Raw genomic sequence first — 17,451 nt, 5'->3', positions numbered from 1 at the left:
CGAGATGTTCGCACAAAATCTGACACCTGCACCCCACCAATAAAAAACACACACCAAAGACTTCTAAGAAAATGAAAAACATTTCAGATAATGTCAGCGATTTAAAGACAATAGTCAATATGTGCAAAGAGGCAGGGCCTTAGCCTGTTTGTGGAAAAGTCATAAGATATGATAGAGGATTGATAACTGAACGTACAATCACAAATCAATAATGCACACAAAGGTTGCTTACAATGTGTGACAACACAGCACCATACACTGCACAAGAGGTTCACTTAGTGACAACAAAATTCAAAATAGTGGATAAATATACAGTAGAATATAAGTATATCCCCGTTCTTACTCAGGCACTGTCCTCCTTAAAACATAGAAAGAGAATTTAAAAACAATGGGATCAAACGGGTTTGGCACACATATGGAAAAGTATATTGAAATAAGGCGGGAAAATGATACTGTATGTCAAAGGAAAATGAGGCCACAGAGGATTGGATGGACAGGAATGAAGCACTTTCAACATAAAAATATGACACATACAGTACCTCTCTCATGGAACCAGATGTTAAATAAAAGAGAGAGGGATTTTTGCAGCAACTAATGAGAGCCCCAAATCCACAGCCATAGCTTTTTCTTTACAAGTGTGTGTGTGTGTGTGTGTGTGTGTGTGTGTGTGTGTGTGTGTGTGTGTGTGTGTGTGTGTGTGTGTGTGTGTGTAAGCAGCTGTGACAGGCACTCCAAGAACACAAGAACATTTCTATACAGGAGAATAAAATCAAACAGGAAATCTACACACGTCTCCCAAATCAAAACCTGAACGTCTTAAAAAATATCTACAGAGGAAACAGTCAACACTTGGCATGACTCATAGTCACGTAGCCAGACACACACATGTACACACACGTGTGTATGGAAAAGCATATTCAGTCAGCCTCCAAAAGTAACAGCAGAGTGGTGTGACCCTAGTGCTCAAGTGGAAAACACACAAACAAGACAAACCCACCCAAAAATCCCAACCGCTTGCCGTCTCTCTTCCCTTCTGAAGGACACAGCTTCCAACTGCATTGAATGGATTAGTAAAAAAAAAAAAATAAAAAATAAAATTTAAAATTAATATTTTTTTAAAAAATTTAAAAAAAATTAATAATAAAAAAAAAAAAAAAAAAAAAAAAAAAAAAAAAAAAAAAAAAAAAAAAAAAAAAAAAAAAAAAAAAAAAAAAAAAAAAAAAAAAAAAAAAAAAAAAAAAAAAAAAAAAAAAAAAAAAAAAAAAAAAAAAAAAAAAAAAAAAAAAAAAAAAAAAAAAAAAAAAAAAAAAAAAAAAAAATTTAAAAAAAAAAAAAAAAAGGGGGGGGGGAATTGGGGGGGGGGTGGGGGGGTTTTTCCACCAAGGAGACAGCGAGGCTACAGGTTGCAATGCAATGAGAGAGAAAAAAATGCCTGGCTTTAGTTCATTTTTACAAATAAATACAACTAAGGGTTAAATGCTCTGTGTTTCTCTCTGGGTTTTGAAGCCACATCCTATTGCAATGGTGCCAATAGGTGGTTGTGCCATCCAGGCAACAGCAGTACTGAATGTTTTGTGTGTGTGTGTGTGTGTGTGTGTGTGTGTGTGTGTGTGTGTGTGTGTGTGTGTGTGTGTGTGTGTGTGTGTGTGTGTGTGTGTGTGTGTGTGTGTGTGTAAACAAATATAGGGCTGTTACAGTATGCTGCAAGAGTGTGCGCACACTTTTATCAGATCTATATACATGTGTATAAATTAGTGTTCTTTGTACATCTGTGTGTGTGTGTGTGTGTGTGTGTGTATAATCAATATAATCAACCCACTGGTCTGATAGTGTTACTCTGTGGTTAGTTGTCAGCTGATCCGGTTGTGAAGAGGACTCTCTGGTCCATTCTGGCCAGCTTGGCAGGAGGCTCCAGAGACTCGTCTCCAAGCACGGCCCCGTCTGAGGGGAGGGACAGCTCCTGACCTTCCTCATCACTCTCCTCCTCCTCTTCCTCTTCCTCTTCTGCGATGGACAAGGGTAAATAAGGAAGTAATGAACAATGCTTGAAACATAACTAGAGTTATTCTGAGATACGGTAGAAACAAAGTGCGAAGGCAAATTACCTTTGTCGGGATCCAGCTGGTTTAGACCCCGGCCTAAACTGGCAAACTAATGGCAAAAGGGGAATGTGTTAGTCCTTTAAATATGGCTGACATTATTTAGTTAATTTATGTCTGTGTGCTTTGGTACCTCTCCCATGACAGCAATGGGGGTCTCTCCTTTAGCCTGGGCCACTCTGTGCTCTATCAGGTAGTACATGTACTCATCGTACAGCAGGCGGATCAGGTGAAAGGAACCAAAACTGGCTGCACTCCTCAGAGTCAGGTCCCTGATCACCATGGAACTGGAAAGCAGAGATGGGGGAGTTAAGCCATTGGTAACTTCTTCTTCTTAAGCGTAAATAGGAAGTACTTTTCAGTGGTTTACTCTGACAAAGTTCAAAGCATGAGTCAACTCAATTTTGATCTCTCAACTTTTAGAGAGAGAAAGAGACACCACTTCTCACAGTGTCATTATTCATTAACATTAATAGAGAGCGAATCCTGCTGCCTGTTTTATCCAACAGTGAATTGACATATTCATCGACGCAGCACACCATGCACAACTGTACATTCACACACCACAGTGATTTACTGCTGGTGACTGTAAGTGCATAACATGTACTTATTTACTGTGTAACAAAAGCTTGTAGCTAAATCTAAAAGCATCGACAAAGACAACAAAGTAGAATGGAAATGAAAAGGTCTCTCATCGCACCTGTAAAAGGACCACTTGAGTAGGAAGAGCTTGGCGGCCTTTGGGAAGGCAGGGCTCTGCTGGTAGGGCTTTAGGACCTGGGAGACTACACCATCCAGCCACGCAGCCCACTGCTCGAGGGAGTTCTGCTGCTGGAGGGTCAGCTTGAAATCCTGCTCCAGACGCTGAACGACACGGTCTTCACACCGGCACACCCATGAAGCCTGCTCCTGCAAAGGGTGGACAGGATGGGGGAAATGTGTCAGTAAGAGTCACACCAGTCACACCTGGCATTGTACCGGTACAGGGCAGCAGGGTAACCTAATCTTTAGACAGACTATCCTATCCTCCTACAGAAGACTTAAGGTTAAAGTCCTTGGAGGAATACATTCTTTGCCAAACGGTCTTAAAGCAAGACACTAAATTCTGTATCTAACCAAGTGCTCTTCACTCACTGGAGGAAGGAGGAAGACAAGGAGCTTCTGAGATAAAAACAAAACAAGAGGGCTTAGTTTTTACATTTCCTCGGTAGGAAAGTTGCAGAATTGATGCATTGACTGAATAATTAACTTACATGAAACCTCATCAAAACCTACAAGCTACAGCAGAAATTGTTGCATAATGCACAACACAAAAAAAATATGCAAGATTAAACCACAAACACTGAAATTCATGTGAGGTGACAGGAATACCTCCAGCGCACACTTCAGAGACTAAACCAACCTGGACGTTAGCAAAGTCGACGCGGTTGAGGTCGGAGAGCATCTGGTTGATCTGGGCTGTGTTCTGGAGGACAGCGCGGGCTGCCTGGGCGAGGTGGTTCAGACTGGTGTAGCGACGCAGCGTCTGGGCAAATGCATTGGCTGATGTTACCTGGGAGACCATAAGGAGAGAAGGATGAAGTTTACATAAAGGCATACAAATAAAAATACAAATAGCTCTATCTCTACCAAATGGATTTTGGATGCCACTTATGGTGAACTACTGAAATTAGGATGTTTTTCTGTCTTCTGTCTCTGACGCAAGTAAATGTGATGTAAATGGTCTGTATTTATATAGCGCTTCTCTAGTCTTAACAACTTGTTAAGTTGAAGTGATTTTACACAGTACAGGAACCATTCACCATTCACACACATTCACACACAGTGGCCGAGGCTGCCGTACGAGGTGCCACCTGCTCATCAGATATACATTCATACACATCTGGCGCAGCATCGAGAGCAATTCGGGGTTCAGTGTCTTGCCCAAGGACACTTCGACATGGGACTGCAGGGCCAGGGATCAAACCACCAACATTCTGATTTGGTAGGCGACCGCTCTACCACCTGAGCCACAGCCGGCCAGATATGATACTGTAATGTTCCCCGCCAGGAGGGTTTTTGCAGGGAAAGTTGGGTAAAATGTCTCTAAATGTTGTATATCCCTTATATTACATGTGTACTGGATGTAAATGCCTTGCTCTCCTTTGAGAAAATAAAAAACATTTGATCACCAAAAAAAAAAAAAGAAAAAAGTATGAGTATGTAATGGTTGATCCTGCAAGCCTAAAAAGCTTGCTCCATGGCTCAGAAAACACGTTCTACCAAATGCAAGCTAATCCAAGGAGAGTGTACCTTGATGCGGACCATTTCCTCTGGGATGTTCATCATGGCATTGGTCAGCCAGCTCTCCAGGCTCTTGGCAAAGTTGCGGATGGCTTGAGTTAAGGCACCTGGGGGCAACAGGAGTTAATACTGGTCAATTCAGAGTATGTTTTCATTTTCTTACTCCCTGAGAATGTACCAGGAGAAAGGATTGTGGAACACCTACGTTTCTGCTGGAGTTGGCCATGTACAGTATATGCATAACAACATTTCCAATATATGTTCAAGACCTAGGGTGTGGAAAATGTCTGTGGCAGCAGTGCTGCAGGATTTACAAAGATGTGTTCAAAGTAATTAAATTCAAAGTCTGACTTAAATTGAAACCGAAAGAAATAAATCTAAACACCAGTAAGTCAGTTTCCACAGCGGAGCAGTTGGCATGCAATAAGGAAAAACTTTGTGCTCTACAACTACAGAGCCAGTCCATTAGTCCAAATGTTTCAACCAAAAACAGACAAATCTCACAGAAATGTGGAATTGTTTGTATATGTAAAATATCGTGCTGACCTATGTTCTCTCAAAGGTTTATTCTAAATAGTTAAAATTTGGCATTGAAGTTAAAAAATAGCTCTGTTTAGGCATATACTGTAGGTATGGACAAATATGTTTTACTGGCAACCTTAATTATGTCTGTCATTACTGAGATTAGAGTGTATAAGAGAGTAAAATAAATGGGCAAATTCTAAAAAAGTCACTTTTGAGGTAAAAATATTGTTATTATTATTGCCATTTTTGTTATATGCATATCACTCTCTGTGCCATACTGTATTTGACAGTATTAACGTTTTACTGCATAATCATAGTTCTTGTAGAGCCTTACTGGGGATGGGCCTGAGGACATCAGGGATGAGGATCTCCACCAGGCCCTGGTACAGGCTGTTGTCACAGTCCCGGCTCCAGCGCAGCACCGGATCATACTTGCACAGCAACACAAGGCAGGACTTCGGGAGGCGCTTTTCTGACTCGTCATGACTGCCAACACACAAACATGGCAGTTATAATTATCTGCATTCTTTATAAAATGGTGCTGCTACTGCAATAGAAAAAAATCTTCTTAGAGTCTTGACCACTCACACAGCCAACGTGGCATCTCCAGCCTGACTCTGACTGAACCTCCAGAAGGTCTTCCACAGAGTTTCCACCAGGGTGAACTGCAGGTTGACCATCACATCTAGTATGGCCTGACAGAACACGGAGAGGACATCTTATACATCAGTGACTGATAATAAACAACTGAGCACATACAGATTATTACAAGATCAATTGGACGGACACAAAGTGAGGAAAACAACAACATTATTTATTGATGGACATTACTTTTGGACCCATCTTCCCCTCAGCTCAACAACATGTCTTTTCATTTGTCAGTAAGTTCTGTCCTATCCTATAAGTTACAGTGGGTACTTTCATTTAAAGTAGTCTTCCACTGTCCCATTAACAACTAAAAAAGGGAACTCGATAAATATTTAATGGGCGCCCGCCAGTTATCCGATGTACTTGCATTCAGTTACCTCACAGTGTTCTCTGTACAGCAGCTGAAAGCTCTTTATGTGCTCCACCTCAATTCCCTCTGGCAGAGACTTCCCTTGGAGGTCGATGTCTGGAAACTCTGGGAGAGCGCGTGAGGCATCTAAAACACAAGATATTATGGATCACATTAAAAGGTCCTATGGCATGAAAATGTCACTTTATGAGGTTTTTTAACATTAATATGCGTTCCCCCAGCCTGCCTATGGTCCCCCAGTGGCTAGAAATGGTGAAAGGTGTAAACCGAGCCCTGGGTATCCTGCTCTGTCTTTGAGAAAATGAAAGCTCAGATGGGCCGATCTGGAATCTTGCTCCTTATGAGGTCATAAGGAGCAAGGTTACCTCCCCTTTCTCTGCTTTGCCCGCCCAGAGAATTTGGCCCACCAATAAGATAGAGACATCATGGCTTTCAAACGAGCAAAGTGGCAGTTGGTCAAGGACACACCCCCACCCTCCACCTTGCCCCCCCCTCTCTCCTCCTCAATAGCTACAGACACAGAAATGGCACATCCTAAGGAAAGCTCATTGTGGGACTGACTCTAGTGGCTGTAATTCTGCACCAAGGCTGAATTTCGGGAAAGAGACTTCAGATACAGTATTGGGGGACCACTAAGGTCTATATAAAAGCATCCAAAGAGCACCATGTCATGGGACCTTTAAATGCACAGGGGATTCAGAATTAACTGTAAATTATGTTGTATTATATGTTGTATGTATAGTGTATTTTCAAAATAATACCCTCAGACTCATAATTCTTCTTTTAGGCAAATCCTTAACCATCACTTTAATACCCATAGGTATTTGTTCACTGTTCACTAAACTCACCAAGGAACTGCTGGTACTGCTGAACCTGGGTGCTGATGTCCACCTGCCCTGAGCCCTGCTGTTGGCCTGCTCCTGCTGCTGCTGCTGTGCCATTGGTCATTCCCTCTACTTTATGCACAGGCTTCAACCTGATGCGACAGGGATAAAGCACATAAGATAACGTAGAGGAAAAATTCACATCCACACAAAAATGATGAATAACAAATTGAAATGAAACAGCATTTCTGTCAAATATAGCATATGTCTGGGGAATTTAAAATAACATATACTGTATAATGTGAGAGACAGAGGGAAAATAAAAGTCAGTTAAACAACTGTTCCAAGGAAATGAATTCAGATGGAAAGTAACTGAAAATAGAGATTTAAGAGAAATTGTTACATAGGTGTAATGATAGACAACAGATGTGTGAATGTGTGTAAGGATGTTTATGTGTGTACCTCTGTTTCTGTGAGAAGGGCTGTTGCCTCATGGCCAGATGTTGCTGGTCTTCCATCAGACGGAGAAGAGAGGAGCCTGCCTTGATCCTCAGCCCGTAGTAGTGGTATTTAGAATTACCCCTGTCAAGAACAGGTAAAATATGTATAGTAAATCTATAGAGGAGAAAACAAGTAGATGTGAGAGCAGAGGGTTTATGTTGTCTTTATAAACCTTTGGTAACTCCCCCAAAGCTACATACTGCACATTGTCTCAATACAGACTGAGTTAAAAATACATATATTTAATTTCATAAAATACAATAACCAACATATGGTATAATTTAAATAAACCCATGTTACCAAACATTTCTAAAAAGTCAATCTCACTTGCTTACTCTCCCCTCCTTCATCAAACTACTCACTCGCCCACACACACGCTGTCTGTCTTCATCTCTACCCACATTTCTACCTACACCAGGCGAACATTTTCCAATGCTCTAAAGAGCTTTATAGATTTTCCTAGAAAATCTCCATTGTTCTCCAGTGGGAAACGTTGCTTGGGTGTTCCACTAATTGAGACATACAGTATGGACCATAAAGTGTGTATAAAGAGGGCGTCTATGCTGCTGACGTGCATCATTGTGGTAGGGAGAATGTGGGAGAAGTCTTACTCTCTGATGTCATGTTGATATCTAACATTTTATATACATAAAATTACATTTAAAAAAAAATCAGCACATTAGTAATGGTGTCAATATATACAACCCTGTCATGTCAGGTATGAAAGGGGTATTAATGGGTTGTGTATATGTGCACACGTCTTCTATAGCTGAGTTTGGGTGTCTGATGACCCGTCTTACCGTGTGCCCAGGCGTCGTGTGCGTAGCCCCATAAACACAGATCTAATGAGTTTCCCGAAAGAGGCAGCATTAACAGGCTCTAGTTTTTGCTCCTGGCAGTGCAGCAAATAGTGGCAGTAGAGGGTAGAACGTGGCAAACTCACTCCTTCAGCTGTCTCATAGTTGTCCAGCAACCACTGTACCTGACACGCAGGCAATAAAAAACAAACAGCTGGTGCAATTAGCAAAGCCAATAGATACAAGGAAAACACACAGAAAAAACACACCTCAACATATGTGAACACAAAAATAGGCAGGCTTACTTGCAAACACATTACCCACATGTTTTAGTTAATATACAGTAATATACAATACATGCGCACACAATTTTCTAATCAATGAATTATACAAACAAATTGGCTCACATTTACAGTCTGTTGACCATTTGGTAATGAAAACACAAATACATTTGTTTGCGTGCCGTGGCATACAACTTTGGTATGCAATGAATAAATGACCTGAAATACTGATGGGATGTTCGCCAAACAGGTTGGTTACCATTACCATATAGGGTTCAGTAGGATGAATTTGGGATGAACAATATAGCGTTGGGGCATTTCAATTAAAAATGCCCCTTGTCACATGCACGGCAATGATATGAAAATGGTGAGGCCATGGTTTTGTTTTTTTTAGGAGGAAACCACAGTTAAAAATACTGTATGCTACAACAAGTTTTGTTGTGATCAATACTCAAAGCATATATCACCCAAAGCTAACATTTTCTGACCCTTATAAGAATCTCCACATTTTTAATTGTGTTTTCCACTGGACAAAACTATGACGTCATCAGTGTGCGCCACCAAAGGGTTGTGTGGATGAAAACAAAACGGGGAAGAAATTCCTGCGCTTGGCGCCTCTGCATACCTTCTTGTCTGCCGACGGCACGCTACTCTCCTCGCCCTCTGTAATACTCACAGTGGCTGGGGAGGCGCGGGCTGTGTGTGAGTAGTTCTGACTGTTGCCAGCTGCCCCTCCGCTGCTGCCTAGCATGTAACCCCCCTGGATCACATAGCTGCCTGCTGCGCCACCGTTGGTGCCTGCCCCTTCACCTGCCCCATTGGTGGTGCCACCTGTGGTCACCACTGTGGCCCCTCCCCCTGCTGCACTGGTGGGCTGGGCAACAAACATGGACACACCCCCTGTTGTGCCAGCAGTCACAGAGACGGTTAGAGGTGTGCCAGGAGTGGATGAGCCTGAAGTTGGCTGACCTTCATAATACTGGGCAGCTGTGGTCTGGGTGTACAAGGGTGCGTCAGTGTAAGGAAAGGCGCTGGAACGGCTGGATGAAGGACATGAAAATATGTTAGAAACAAAGAAAACTGGTGGAGAAAATAAACTGTAAAAAGGAAAAAGTTCTTTCTGGACATGTGTTAGAAAATGATGGACACGGTTTTATTCTAACATTGTGCTGGTGGTGTAGTTGGTCTCTCCTCCTTCCACATACTGCACTTGATTGGTATACACATGTTGCACTGGCACTGGTGTGAGCTGCTGCTGGACCTAAGGAGTAAGCACACACAAACATCCAATAAATCCTTCCCCGCCTAGTGATACCAGATCAACTGTATCATCTCACATTTAATGTTTACATTCTTTTGCAATCATAACTTATATACAGTACATTTCTTAGCTACAGACAGATTCTCTGTTCCCTTAACTATATAGCAGCAGTCACCCTTGTTTCCCTGACGTACTTGGAAAGTAGTAGTTGTAGCCTGCAGTGGTGGCTTATCAGGGCCTGAGCTTGTGACTGCAGGGTGGGCTCCTATCTCTTTCTCTTGCACAGAGAGCAGGTACAGTGATTGGTAATACTGAAGGAAGTCCAATGGGAGGTAGAGAGGCTTGCAGCAGCATTCCCTTTTGTAGTCTGCTGATGCCCAGGCCTGGCACTCTGGCTGTCCTATCTCATGTTGTAGCTGGCATTCTTCTAGATTGTTATCCCTGACTAACGCTGTCACCTCGGTGCTTTGGAGGAACTAGAAGCCGGTAGAGGCAGGTTCGACCAAAGATGTGATTAGTCAACTAATACTAAGTCAAAATGTGAGGAAGTTGGAAAGTTTTGGATGTTAAATGTGATCACCATTTGTGATGGAAGCTATGATGACGTGTCAGTTTGTTTGTATTCCACAAATTTGTGTTGGTCAGTGACAGTACACGTGATTATCAGACGTCATATTTCACCACCAATGATTAACTGTGTTACTGTGTGTGTTTTTGACTTACCTCCTGGCTGATATGAACAGGCTGTAGACTGGTGACACTGAGCTGAGTGCCTGGCTCAGTCTTGGCTATCTGAGAGGTGGCCTGCACAACAGACCTCTGCAGATAAAAAATATACTCTATAGTTTTAAGATTCAAGGAAACATTAATTTCATGTTGTGTTTGTGTGTGCGTATTTTACCTGTTGAGCCGTCTGTACCTGCTGAACAACCTGTGTGGGAACTCCTGTTTGCACCACAGCTGGAGGGGGACTAGAGTCCGACACACTGTCACTTGAGTGAAGGGAGCCCTCTGAAGGACAAAGTTGGTGACATTTTACTGTCATGAAGTTGTTTGTGCTATTTTGTAAGTGCACCACACGTCCCTTCCCCCATTCGGGCAAGGTTCAAACTTAGTCATGATAAATAGTCACTAAACAACAAACCCAGAACAAGGAATTATGTAGTAAGACAACTAAAGTTTTTATTTGAACATGTGAAAATATATCTTCGTTCTACAATTACAATCAATAAACAGTTAAGAGGTATCTTAACTGACTGTCCTTAAGAACATTCCGTGTTAAATCACCTTTATATGCCACATTTTTTAAGCAACTTCAATTTTATGAGGCATAACCACTAAAATATGGATGGATTAAGTAAATCACTGCTTCTGCCCTTAACTGGCCTGGTCTACATTAGTGCCAATGGCATAACGGTATGTGAAGTTCAGCCCTTACCTGTGACTGTAACAACAATGTACTGAGGAGTGCTTTGAGCATTTCCAGACTGCGTGGGGGAGCCCTGGATTTCTGCAGTCACATACTGCGTCTGAGGAGCCTGGGTCTGTGCTGTGGAATGGGATAAACTACCATCTGCAGGCTTGGGAGTGGTGATGGTGGTGACTTGATCGGTGGGAGTAGTTTGGCCTGTGGCTGTGACAACAGTGGGTGTGGCCACAGCAGTCTGAATCTCAGCCAGAAACTGAGGGGCAGTTGCAGGGGTAGAACTGGCATCAGGTTGCCCCGGTGTGACACTAACACCAGCCCCCTGGGGTTGGGCTGCTGGCTGTATCTCACCTACGTAGCCTGAGGTGGCCATTACAAGAGCTGGGAATCCCCCTAGAAAAAAGAAACAAGTGACTAGTTACGCATTTGTGGAATATATAAGGGATGCTCTGAATGCTCCAGGATGAGTTAGAGGATGAATCCAGCTGGAATTGTTTATTTCCAGGTTCTATTTGCTAAGGTTCTAACAGCCCAATGTCATTTGGACTTTCAAGCCACTGTACAATCATTCAGATAGAGGCAAGGCAGGGTATAGAGATCTAGTCAGAGTTTTGAAGGTAAGATGGATACAATTCCCGACTTTTGGATTATGGAGCAGAACAGAATGTAGGCTAATGAATCACAGCATGTTACTTTTAAAATGTTTAACTAGTAGTACAGAGTAAATTATTAATATTTTGGAGTAGGGAGTACAACTTGTAAAATGACATGGGGCTTGAACATGAGGCAAAGTGATGTTTGTTGCAGGATGTCTTTATCTTTATATCCACTCTTCCCCACAATTTTAGTACCTCTAGCTGTAGCTGACTGCAGCTGATGTGTAGATGTGGGGGAGGAGCACTGACGGGAACAAGCATTTGGTGTCTCATTACCTGTAATGTGATCACACATTCTATGGTAGTTCAGTTCAGTTGCAGTTGGGAAAATCCCTTACCACATTGCACTAAATGCTTTATGTCACACCGATTATGAGGGGATTATACGTAACGGTACACAGTGTCCTTAATTTGTGACATATTCGGATAAAATATCCTTGATACTAACTTATAAACCTCGTGCCATCGTTGTTGGACTGTAAACACATAGCACAGATAAAAGGGTACATATGTGTTTTCAAACCCAAATGAGGGGTTTTAATCCTGACGTTAACGTTAATGGTCAAATGGCAACAAGAAACCTTATTTCAAATCTATAAAGTTGCTCATATAGCAAATCAGTGAAGATACACGTTAAAGTGAACTCGGACCTGCAAAGCACCTGCAAAACGCCTTTGATCGCCACACCCCTCAGATGTTAAATGTCCGCGACCTGCATTTTAGCTCTCAACTTTACATGATCGAGGACGATATTTCAGTTGCAAGTTATTGATCCAACTCTGCCCCTGCGTCAACACTAAACCAAAAACTGTCTATGTACTTACATATTTAACTTGACTATCCTAATTTGATCTCCCTTTTGGGTAGTTAGCGCCATGTACTCAGGAACTTGATTTTGTGTCGGATGCCGAAAAAACATAATGTCTCAAACCGCCACAGAATGCGCGTACATCGTTAAAAAAGAAGAAGACGTGTTTACGTTAACGTTACTTGTAACGCGTTCCGTTAACTGTAAGCAGATGCGAGCACAAGCTTGTCGTGACAGCACTGATGCTAGCTAGTTATTTAGCAAGGTACCACGGGCAGCAAGCTACTGGTCTCTACAACAACCGCCATTTTGTACCTTTTGCATTTGACATCGCCATAACAACGGCCTGCTTGAGTATGCATCTGTGGCTGCGTCGTCATGGCAGGCACAATTCAGTGTCACTCGAAGGAGTAGCGGGCAGAAACTAGCTAGCTACCCCATTCAAGAAACGGACTCGGCTGGTTATCATTACGACGGCTAGCTTGCAGGCTAACCTCAGCTAACACTAAGAGGCAGTTGCCTGTTATGGCTACTGAAACAACAAGGGGGGAAAGCAATAGCACAATTCAGTTGAAGCATTATTGGACATAAAATATGTCCTATGTGTAAAGAGCTTCACCTCTGTATCCACGTGTGTATTTCCCACCGGTAAATGTCTTCTTTTATTTTTATGGCGGATTCAGTTGTTGTTGTTGTTGATTCTCGTTGCTGGGTTCTTGTCGCCAGGGCTACCGTGGCTATGGCGCTTCGTCCTCACCAGGGCAACTGTTGCTACCCACCCGCTCCTTTCCCTCCCCCTTCGTCGCTCTGATTGGCTGAGTATTGCCAAATTGTCTTAAAGCCACAGGAACAGCAAATATCCACTACAACGCCTTCCACGCCCATTTGTGGAACATCCCTGTCTATCATAACGTTCTCTTTATACAGCCATGTATCATAGGCATACTTTTATTTATTTATTTTAAATTTTTTTACAACTAAGCTGGTGCTATATCAGTGCAAGTAATAGGTTCTTCTTAGTGCTTGTCAAAATTCTGCAGTTAGTGATTTGATAGTGTCATATAGGAATCTTAAAACAGTGTCTTTGGTGATTAATGATACATCTGTCTAGTTAATCTGATTACATTGAAACCAAGCTCATTCAGTGAGTGCCCTCAAGGTCTACCAGTTTGACTTATCTGACAAATAATGAACGGTAATTTTTAATCTAGTCACTGTTTTTGTTCAACTAGGCTAAGACTTTTATGCCTTTTTGTTTTTTACAAATATGTTGGACACACTTACTTGATCTATTCTAGCTTGAGTAGGCCTACCAGTATTGCAAAGAAGCCAATTTTCTTTCACTTCTGATTCGTACGTACCTGTCACCACTTCCACTTTTGTATAACATTATACCACAAAAACACAATACTTCTGATTCCATGTATTTCTGTTGTAACATAACTGCATGTTGGCAATGAAAAAGTGAAAACAGCCTAATAAGCAATTGCTTGCCCAGGATACCCAGTTGAGTTGTCACTTTTTTTATGCAGCGACCATACAACAGAACATATGAATGCTGCTGTGTACTGTGACACAAAAGTAATTTGTAGATAATTTCAAAATTACCCCTTGAATCAAATCATATGGTATGTAGGACCATATTTCATACATTTATCTACAGTGTGCATTTTTGATAAACCACACATTAATAAAAAGTATGGGCCATTGCTTTTTTATATTGCTCCCATGACCTCCACAGGTCACTTTTGTTGACAATGGATGTCAGGGTGGATACCCTCCTAAAATGCCATTCTGTTTGCTTGTTATCATCACATTAATTACAAATTCATTATTCTCATTGTAATTTCCTAAACGAGCGACCTTTGACTATGTGGATGGACTGATAAAAATGTTTTATTTTTTGCCAGACTCATAATTAGACTTCTATGTTATCTATGCCTTTGAAAATGTCACTGGTCCTGTCTCAGTCCTCTCCGTTCACCTTTTGGCAAAGAGATTACAAAATAAGTAATTTTCAAGAGCAGAGGAAAATGATAGATATAAGTTATGCAGGGTCTTGTGTGAAATAAAAATGGCATAACTGATGTTAATAATTGTGATATTGGTCACAATGTCTTAAATATATCCCTGGTGTCAGCGAATGTTAAATCTTATCAGGGGAATTCATGGTAACATGCGTAACTAGGTCTGAAAGGTTCATTTCCTGTATTCAGGCAATGTCAGTTCACCATGTCTTTTTTTATTTTTGAAAGAAATTACTTTTACAATGCACCTCTTCTTTTAGGACTTAGATGTTGCTCTGTGTTGAGTATCCCTATGCTATTCACTGGTGTCAGCTACCAACTTGAAGATTCATTATTATGATAAATTGTCATGCTTATTTTCTTGCTTTGATTTGTTTATTTGTTTGTCAATAGGGGACAAGACCATGATATCTAGTGATTTAGCAATGTATAGTGCCAATACATCAAAGAACATTGAAATATTCTAATGCCATGCCCTACGATAAACCTATAGATGGAGAAAGAGTTGTAATTAACCAGTATGCTATAAAAGTTTTTTTATGTCACATATTCTCATACTTTTTGCCATTTGTTGACATTGTCAATATGCTCCGCATATTCAAATCCACTACATGACCCATGATTATGGAATAATTTACATATTAAATGTAAGATCTGATGAAGTCATAATATTGAGGGACATTAACGGTGACAAAAGTGCTTCTCATGCTGAAACACAATTCGATCACTGGGGCCTCTGACATATTCGTTAATTATGCCACCTTTGGTCCGCTTTTTGTCTCCATAAAGGTCTCTGAGGACTGTATCTCTCTTTCGAATCTGTTCTTCCGGAGAAGGCCTGCATACGCAGTATGCAGGTTTCCCTTGCAGGACTCCAAACCCCTTTATAAACCACGCCTGGGTCAGCTAGAAAGTCATAACTCTGACAAACAGGGAGACAGAAAGCTAAGTGCTGCTCAAACCAAAGAATATTCTGTCATTTTAACCACTTTTGTTTTGCTTTTATTTCCTTGGGGTACTATGTGGAAAGCTGTGGTACTGGTGGTGTGTCTGCTAGTGGCTGGGGTTCAGCCCATGGACAGCCCAACATATGGGGTAAAGCTATGTGGCCGGGAGTTCATTCGGGCAGTCATCTTCACCTGCGGAGGCTCACGATGGAGGCGGTCACTCAGGAGTTCAGGTAAGAGGCATAGGGCGCTACATCTTCACCATAACTGGCCTTGTCTCAATCACTGTTAGGGTTTCATCTGGTGAGGCAAACAAGTCCATTCATTGCATGACACCAACTTATGATTTCTCTAGATCTCTGTGAAATAATTGTATGTCATGATGAAGTTTCTGTTCTTACCTTCTTATTTGTGATTGTGTGCAATTGTGCAAATAAGGCAGTGATAACTTCAATGGAGGGAGAAGAAAATCATGTGTTATTTTAAAGTGCAGATAGAAAATACCACCACCAAAATGTATTGAACAATCATGCTGTTTGGTATACTTGGTTAAGTCAGTGTTTACAGTATTGACAATTAATGCTGGAATCAGAGAGCTATAATTCTCATTTACATTGTCATTTGATGTATTATGTTGAACCACTTATTGAGCCTTTGACCCTGAAATAACTTCATTTTATGTTACATCCTACATCCTGTAGGTTTGCATTTTCCCTGACACTCACTCCCTCCATCATGTCATCTTTAGCAATTGACATTATATTGTATGATATTACAGATAATGGACAGGGACAAATTATTATTTATTCTCTGAGTGTATGAGAAAAGCACGAGTGTACTCTGATTCCTCATTTGCCCCTTTTACTGCTGCAGATGTTTCAGAGGACCCATTCAGCTCCCGCCAGGAGGAGTCTTTGGAGGGCTTGAGTCACAATCCTGTGGTAGAGAGTCTCCTCCAAAGCAACAGTGATCTAAGCTTCACAAGTAGGAACGACCATGAGGGAGTGTTTAGCAGGCCGGCACGTTCTTTCATCAGTGACGAAATCCTGGAAGTCCTACGCAAGGCTGACCGCAAGGGCCGGGACGTGGTGGTGGGCCTGTCTAACGCCTGCTGCAAGTGGGGCTGCAGCAAGGGCGAGATCAGCTCCCTATGTTGAGAGTCAACCTTCGCCACACACTTCTTTTTTCACACTTCTCATGAATTTTAGGTCATTTTACATTATATCCAGTGTCTTACAGTTAAACCATCATGTGAACTGTTTAATTGTGAAATTATTTATTATTATTATTATTATTTATTTTTGAAGTTTTTAGTATCTATAAAGTGTATGGAAAGGGCTGCCATGTGTTCAAAAGGTTTATATATATTTCTGTTTAAAATTATTAAACATGGGGCGCCTGGTTAGCTCACCTGTTTGAGTGTGCGCCCCATGTACGGAGGCTCAGTCCTTGTCACAGCGGCCGTGGGTTCAGTTCTGACCTGTGGCCCTTTGCTGCATGTCATTCCCAAACTCTCTCACACTTTCCTGTCTTAATCTGTCATATCAATTAAGGCAATAAAAGCAACAAAAAAAACTTTGAAGAAAAGATTAAACATGAATATTATGTTTGTAATAAACAGCCTTAATTATTCAATCTTGAACCAAGCTGTTTTGTCCTTCCCAACCACTATCACGCACAAAATAATTACCTGAATTGTGCATCTGAGAATTCAAGGAAATAATATGCTTTGTTAAGCTCATTTGATAACAACTGTAAGTCACAAATGTCTCATCTTGTTTGTTAGAAGTAGATTGTTGGTATTTTGCATTTGTTTCATTGTACACAGAACACTACATGGGTTGAACATTCAGATGATAATAAAAAATGTGTTGAAAAAAACATGTAATTGCCTTTTTAAGTACATGTTGAAATCTTGTCTTTCCTTAATTGCAAGGCTAGCCTCACTTCACCTGAAATAGGCTGTATAGCGTATTTTGCATTTGATGCATCCATACT

General features: G+C 41.3%; 2 protein-coding genes across 9 annotated transcripts; one reads left to right on the top strand and one right to left on the bottom strand.

Moving 5' to 3' along the window:
* Nucleotides 1-1,770: 1,770 nt before the first annotated feature.
* rfx1a (regulatory factor X, 1a (influences HLA class II expression)) lies at nucleotides 1,771-13,260 on the bottom strand. Of its 7 annotated transcripts, none has more exons than XM_039824068.1 (18): nucleotides 13,099-13,260; nucleotides 11,028-11,408; nucleotides 10,491-10,600; nucleotides 10,313-10,408; nucleotides 9,492-9,589; nucleotides 8,954-9,368; nucleotides 8,051-8,232; nucleotides 7,212-7,331; nucleotides 6,774-6,901; nucleotides 5,933-6,051; nucleotides 5,496-5,602; nucleotides 5,242-5,393; nucleotides 4,392-4,489; nucleotides 3,502-3,651; nucleotides 2,800-3,008; nucleotides 2,233-2,386; nucleotides 2,106-2,151; nucleotides 1,771-2,004 (listed from the first exon to the last, which is right to left on the bottom strand). In XM_039824068.1, the coding sequence occupies exons 2-18, from the start codon at nucleotides 11,386-11,388 to the stop codon at nucleotides 1,844-1,846; spliced, it is 2,706 nt and encodes a 901-aa protein (XP_039680002.1). In that variant the 5' UTR covers nucleotides 11,389-11,408; nucleotides 13,099-13,260; the 3' UTR covers nucleotides 1,771-1,843. The 7 variants fall into 7 exon arrangements, with proteins under 7 accessions (XP_039680002.1, XP_039680000.1, XP_039680003.1 ...); XM_039824066.1 differs by lacking the exon at nucleotides 13,099-13,260 and adding an exon at nucleotides 12,795-12,869; XM_039824069.1 differs by lacking the exon at nucleotides 13,099-13,260 and adding an exon at nucleotides 12,496-12,770.
* Nucleotides 11,421-17,284, top strand: rln3a (relaxin 3a). 2 transcript variants are annotated; one of them, XM_039824071.1, is made up of 3 exons: nucleotides 11,421-11,632; nucleotides 15,537-15,686; nucleotides 16,327-17,284. In XM_039824071.1, the coding sequence occupies exons 2-3, from the start codon at nucleotides 15,581-15,583 to the stop codon at nucleotides 16,608-16,610; spliced, it is 390 nt and encodes a 129-aa protein (XP_039680005.1). In that variant the 5' UTR covers nucleotides 11,421-11,632; nucleotides 15,537-15,580; the 3' UTR covers nucleotides 16,611-17,284. The 2 variants fall into 2 exon arrangements, with proteins under 2 accessions (XP_039680005.1, XP_039680004.1); XM_039824070.1 differs by lacking the exon at nucleotides 11,421-11,632 and having other exon boundaries at nucleotides 14,749-15,686.
* The last annotated feature ends 167 nt before the right edge of the window (nucleotides 17,285-17,451 follow it).

The sequence above is a fragment of the Perca fluviatilis genome, chromosome 15, assembly GCF_010015445.1.
Source record: "Perca fluviatilis chromosome 15, GENO_Pfluv_1.0, whole genome shotgun sequence".
NCBI classification, from domain to species: Eukaryota; Metazoa; Chordata; class Actinopteri; order Perciformes; family Percidae; genus Perca; species Perca fluviatilis.
Note: the sequence above shows the minus strand (reverse complement) of the source record. Positions and strands in the feature narration are given on the sequence as shown.

Coding starts and splice junctions, on each gene's coding strand:
- rfx1a (XM_039824062.1), bottom strand. CDS start 11,966: ATGTGTGATCACATTACAGGTAATGAGACACCAAATGCTTGTTCCCGT. Junction 5,603..5,932: donor TGTACAGAGAACACTGTGAG/GTAACTGAATGC, acceptor GTGTTCTGTCAG/GCCATACTAGATGTGATGGT. Junction 2,387..2,799: donor CTCAAGTGGTCCTTTTACAG/GTGCGATGAGAG, acceptor TCTGCTTTCCAG/TTCCATGGTGATCAGGGACC.
- rln3a (XM_039824070.1), top strand. CDS start 15,212: ATGCTGAAACACAATTCGATCACTGGGGCCTCTGACATATTCGTTAAT. Junction 15,687..16,326: donor GCGGTCACTCAGGAGTTCAG/GTAAGAGGCATA, acceptor TTACTGCTGCAG/ATGTTTCAGAGGACCCATTC.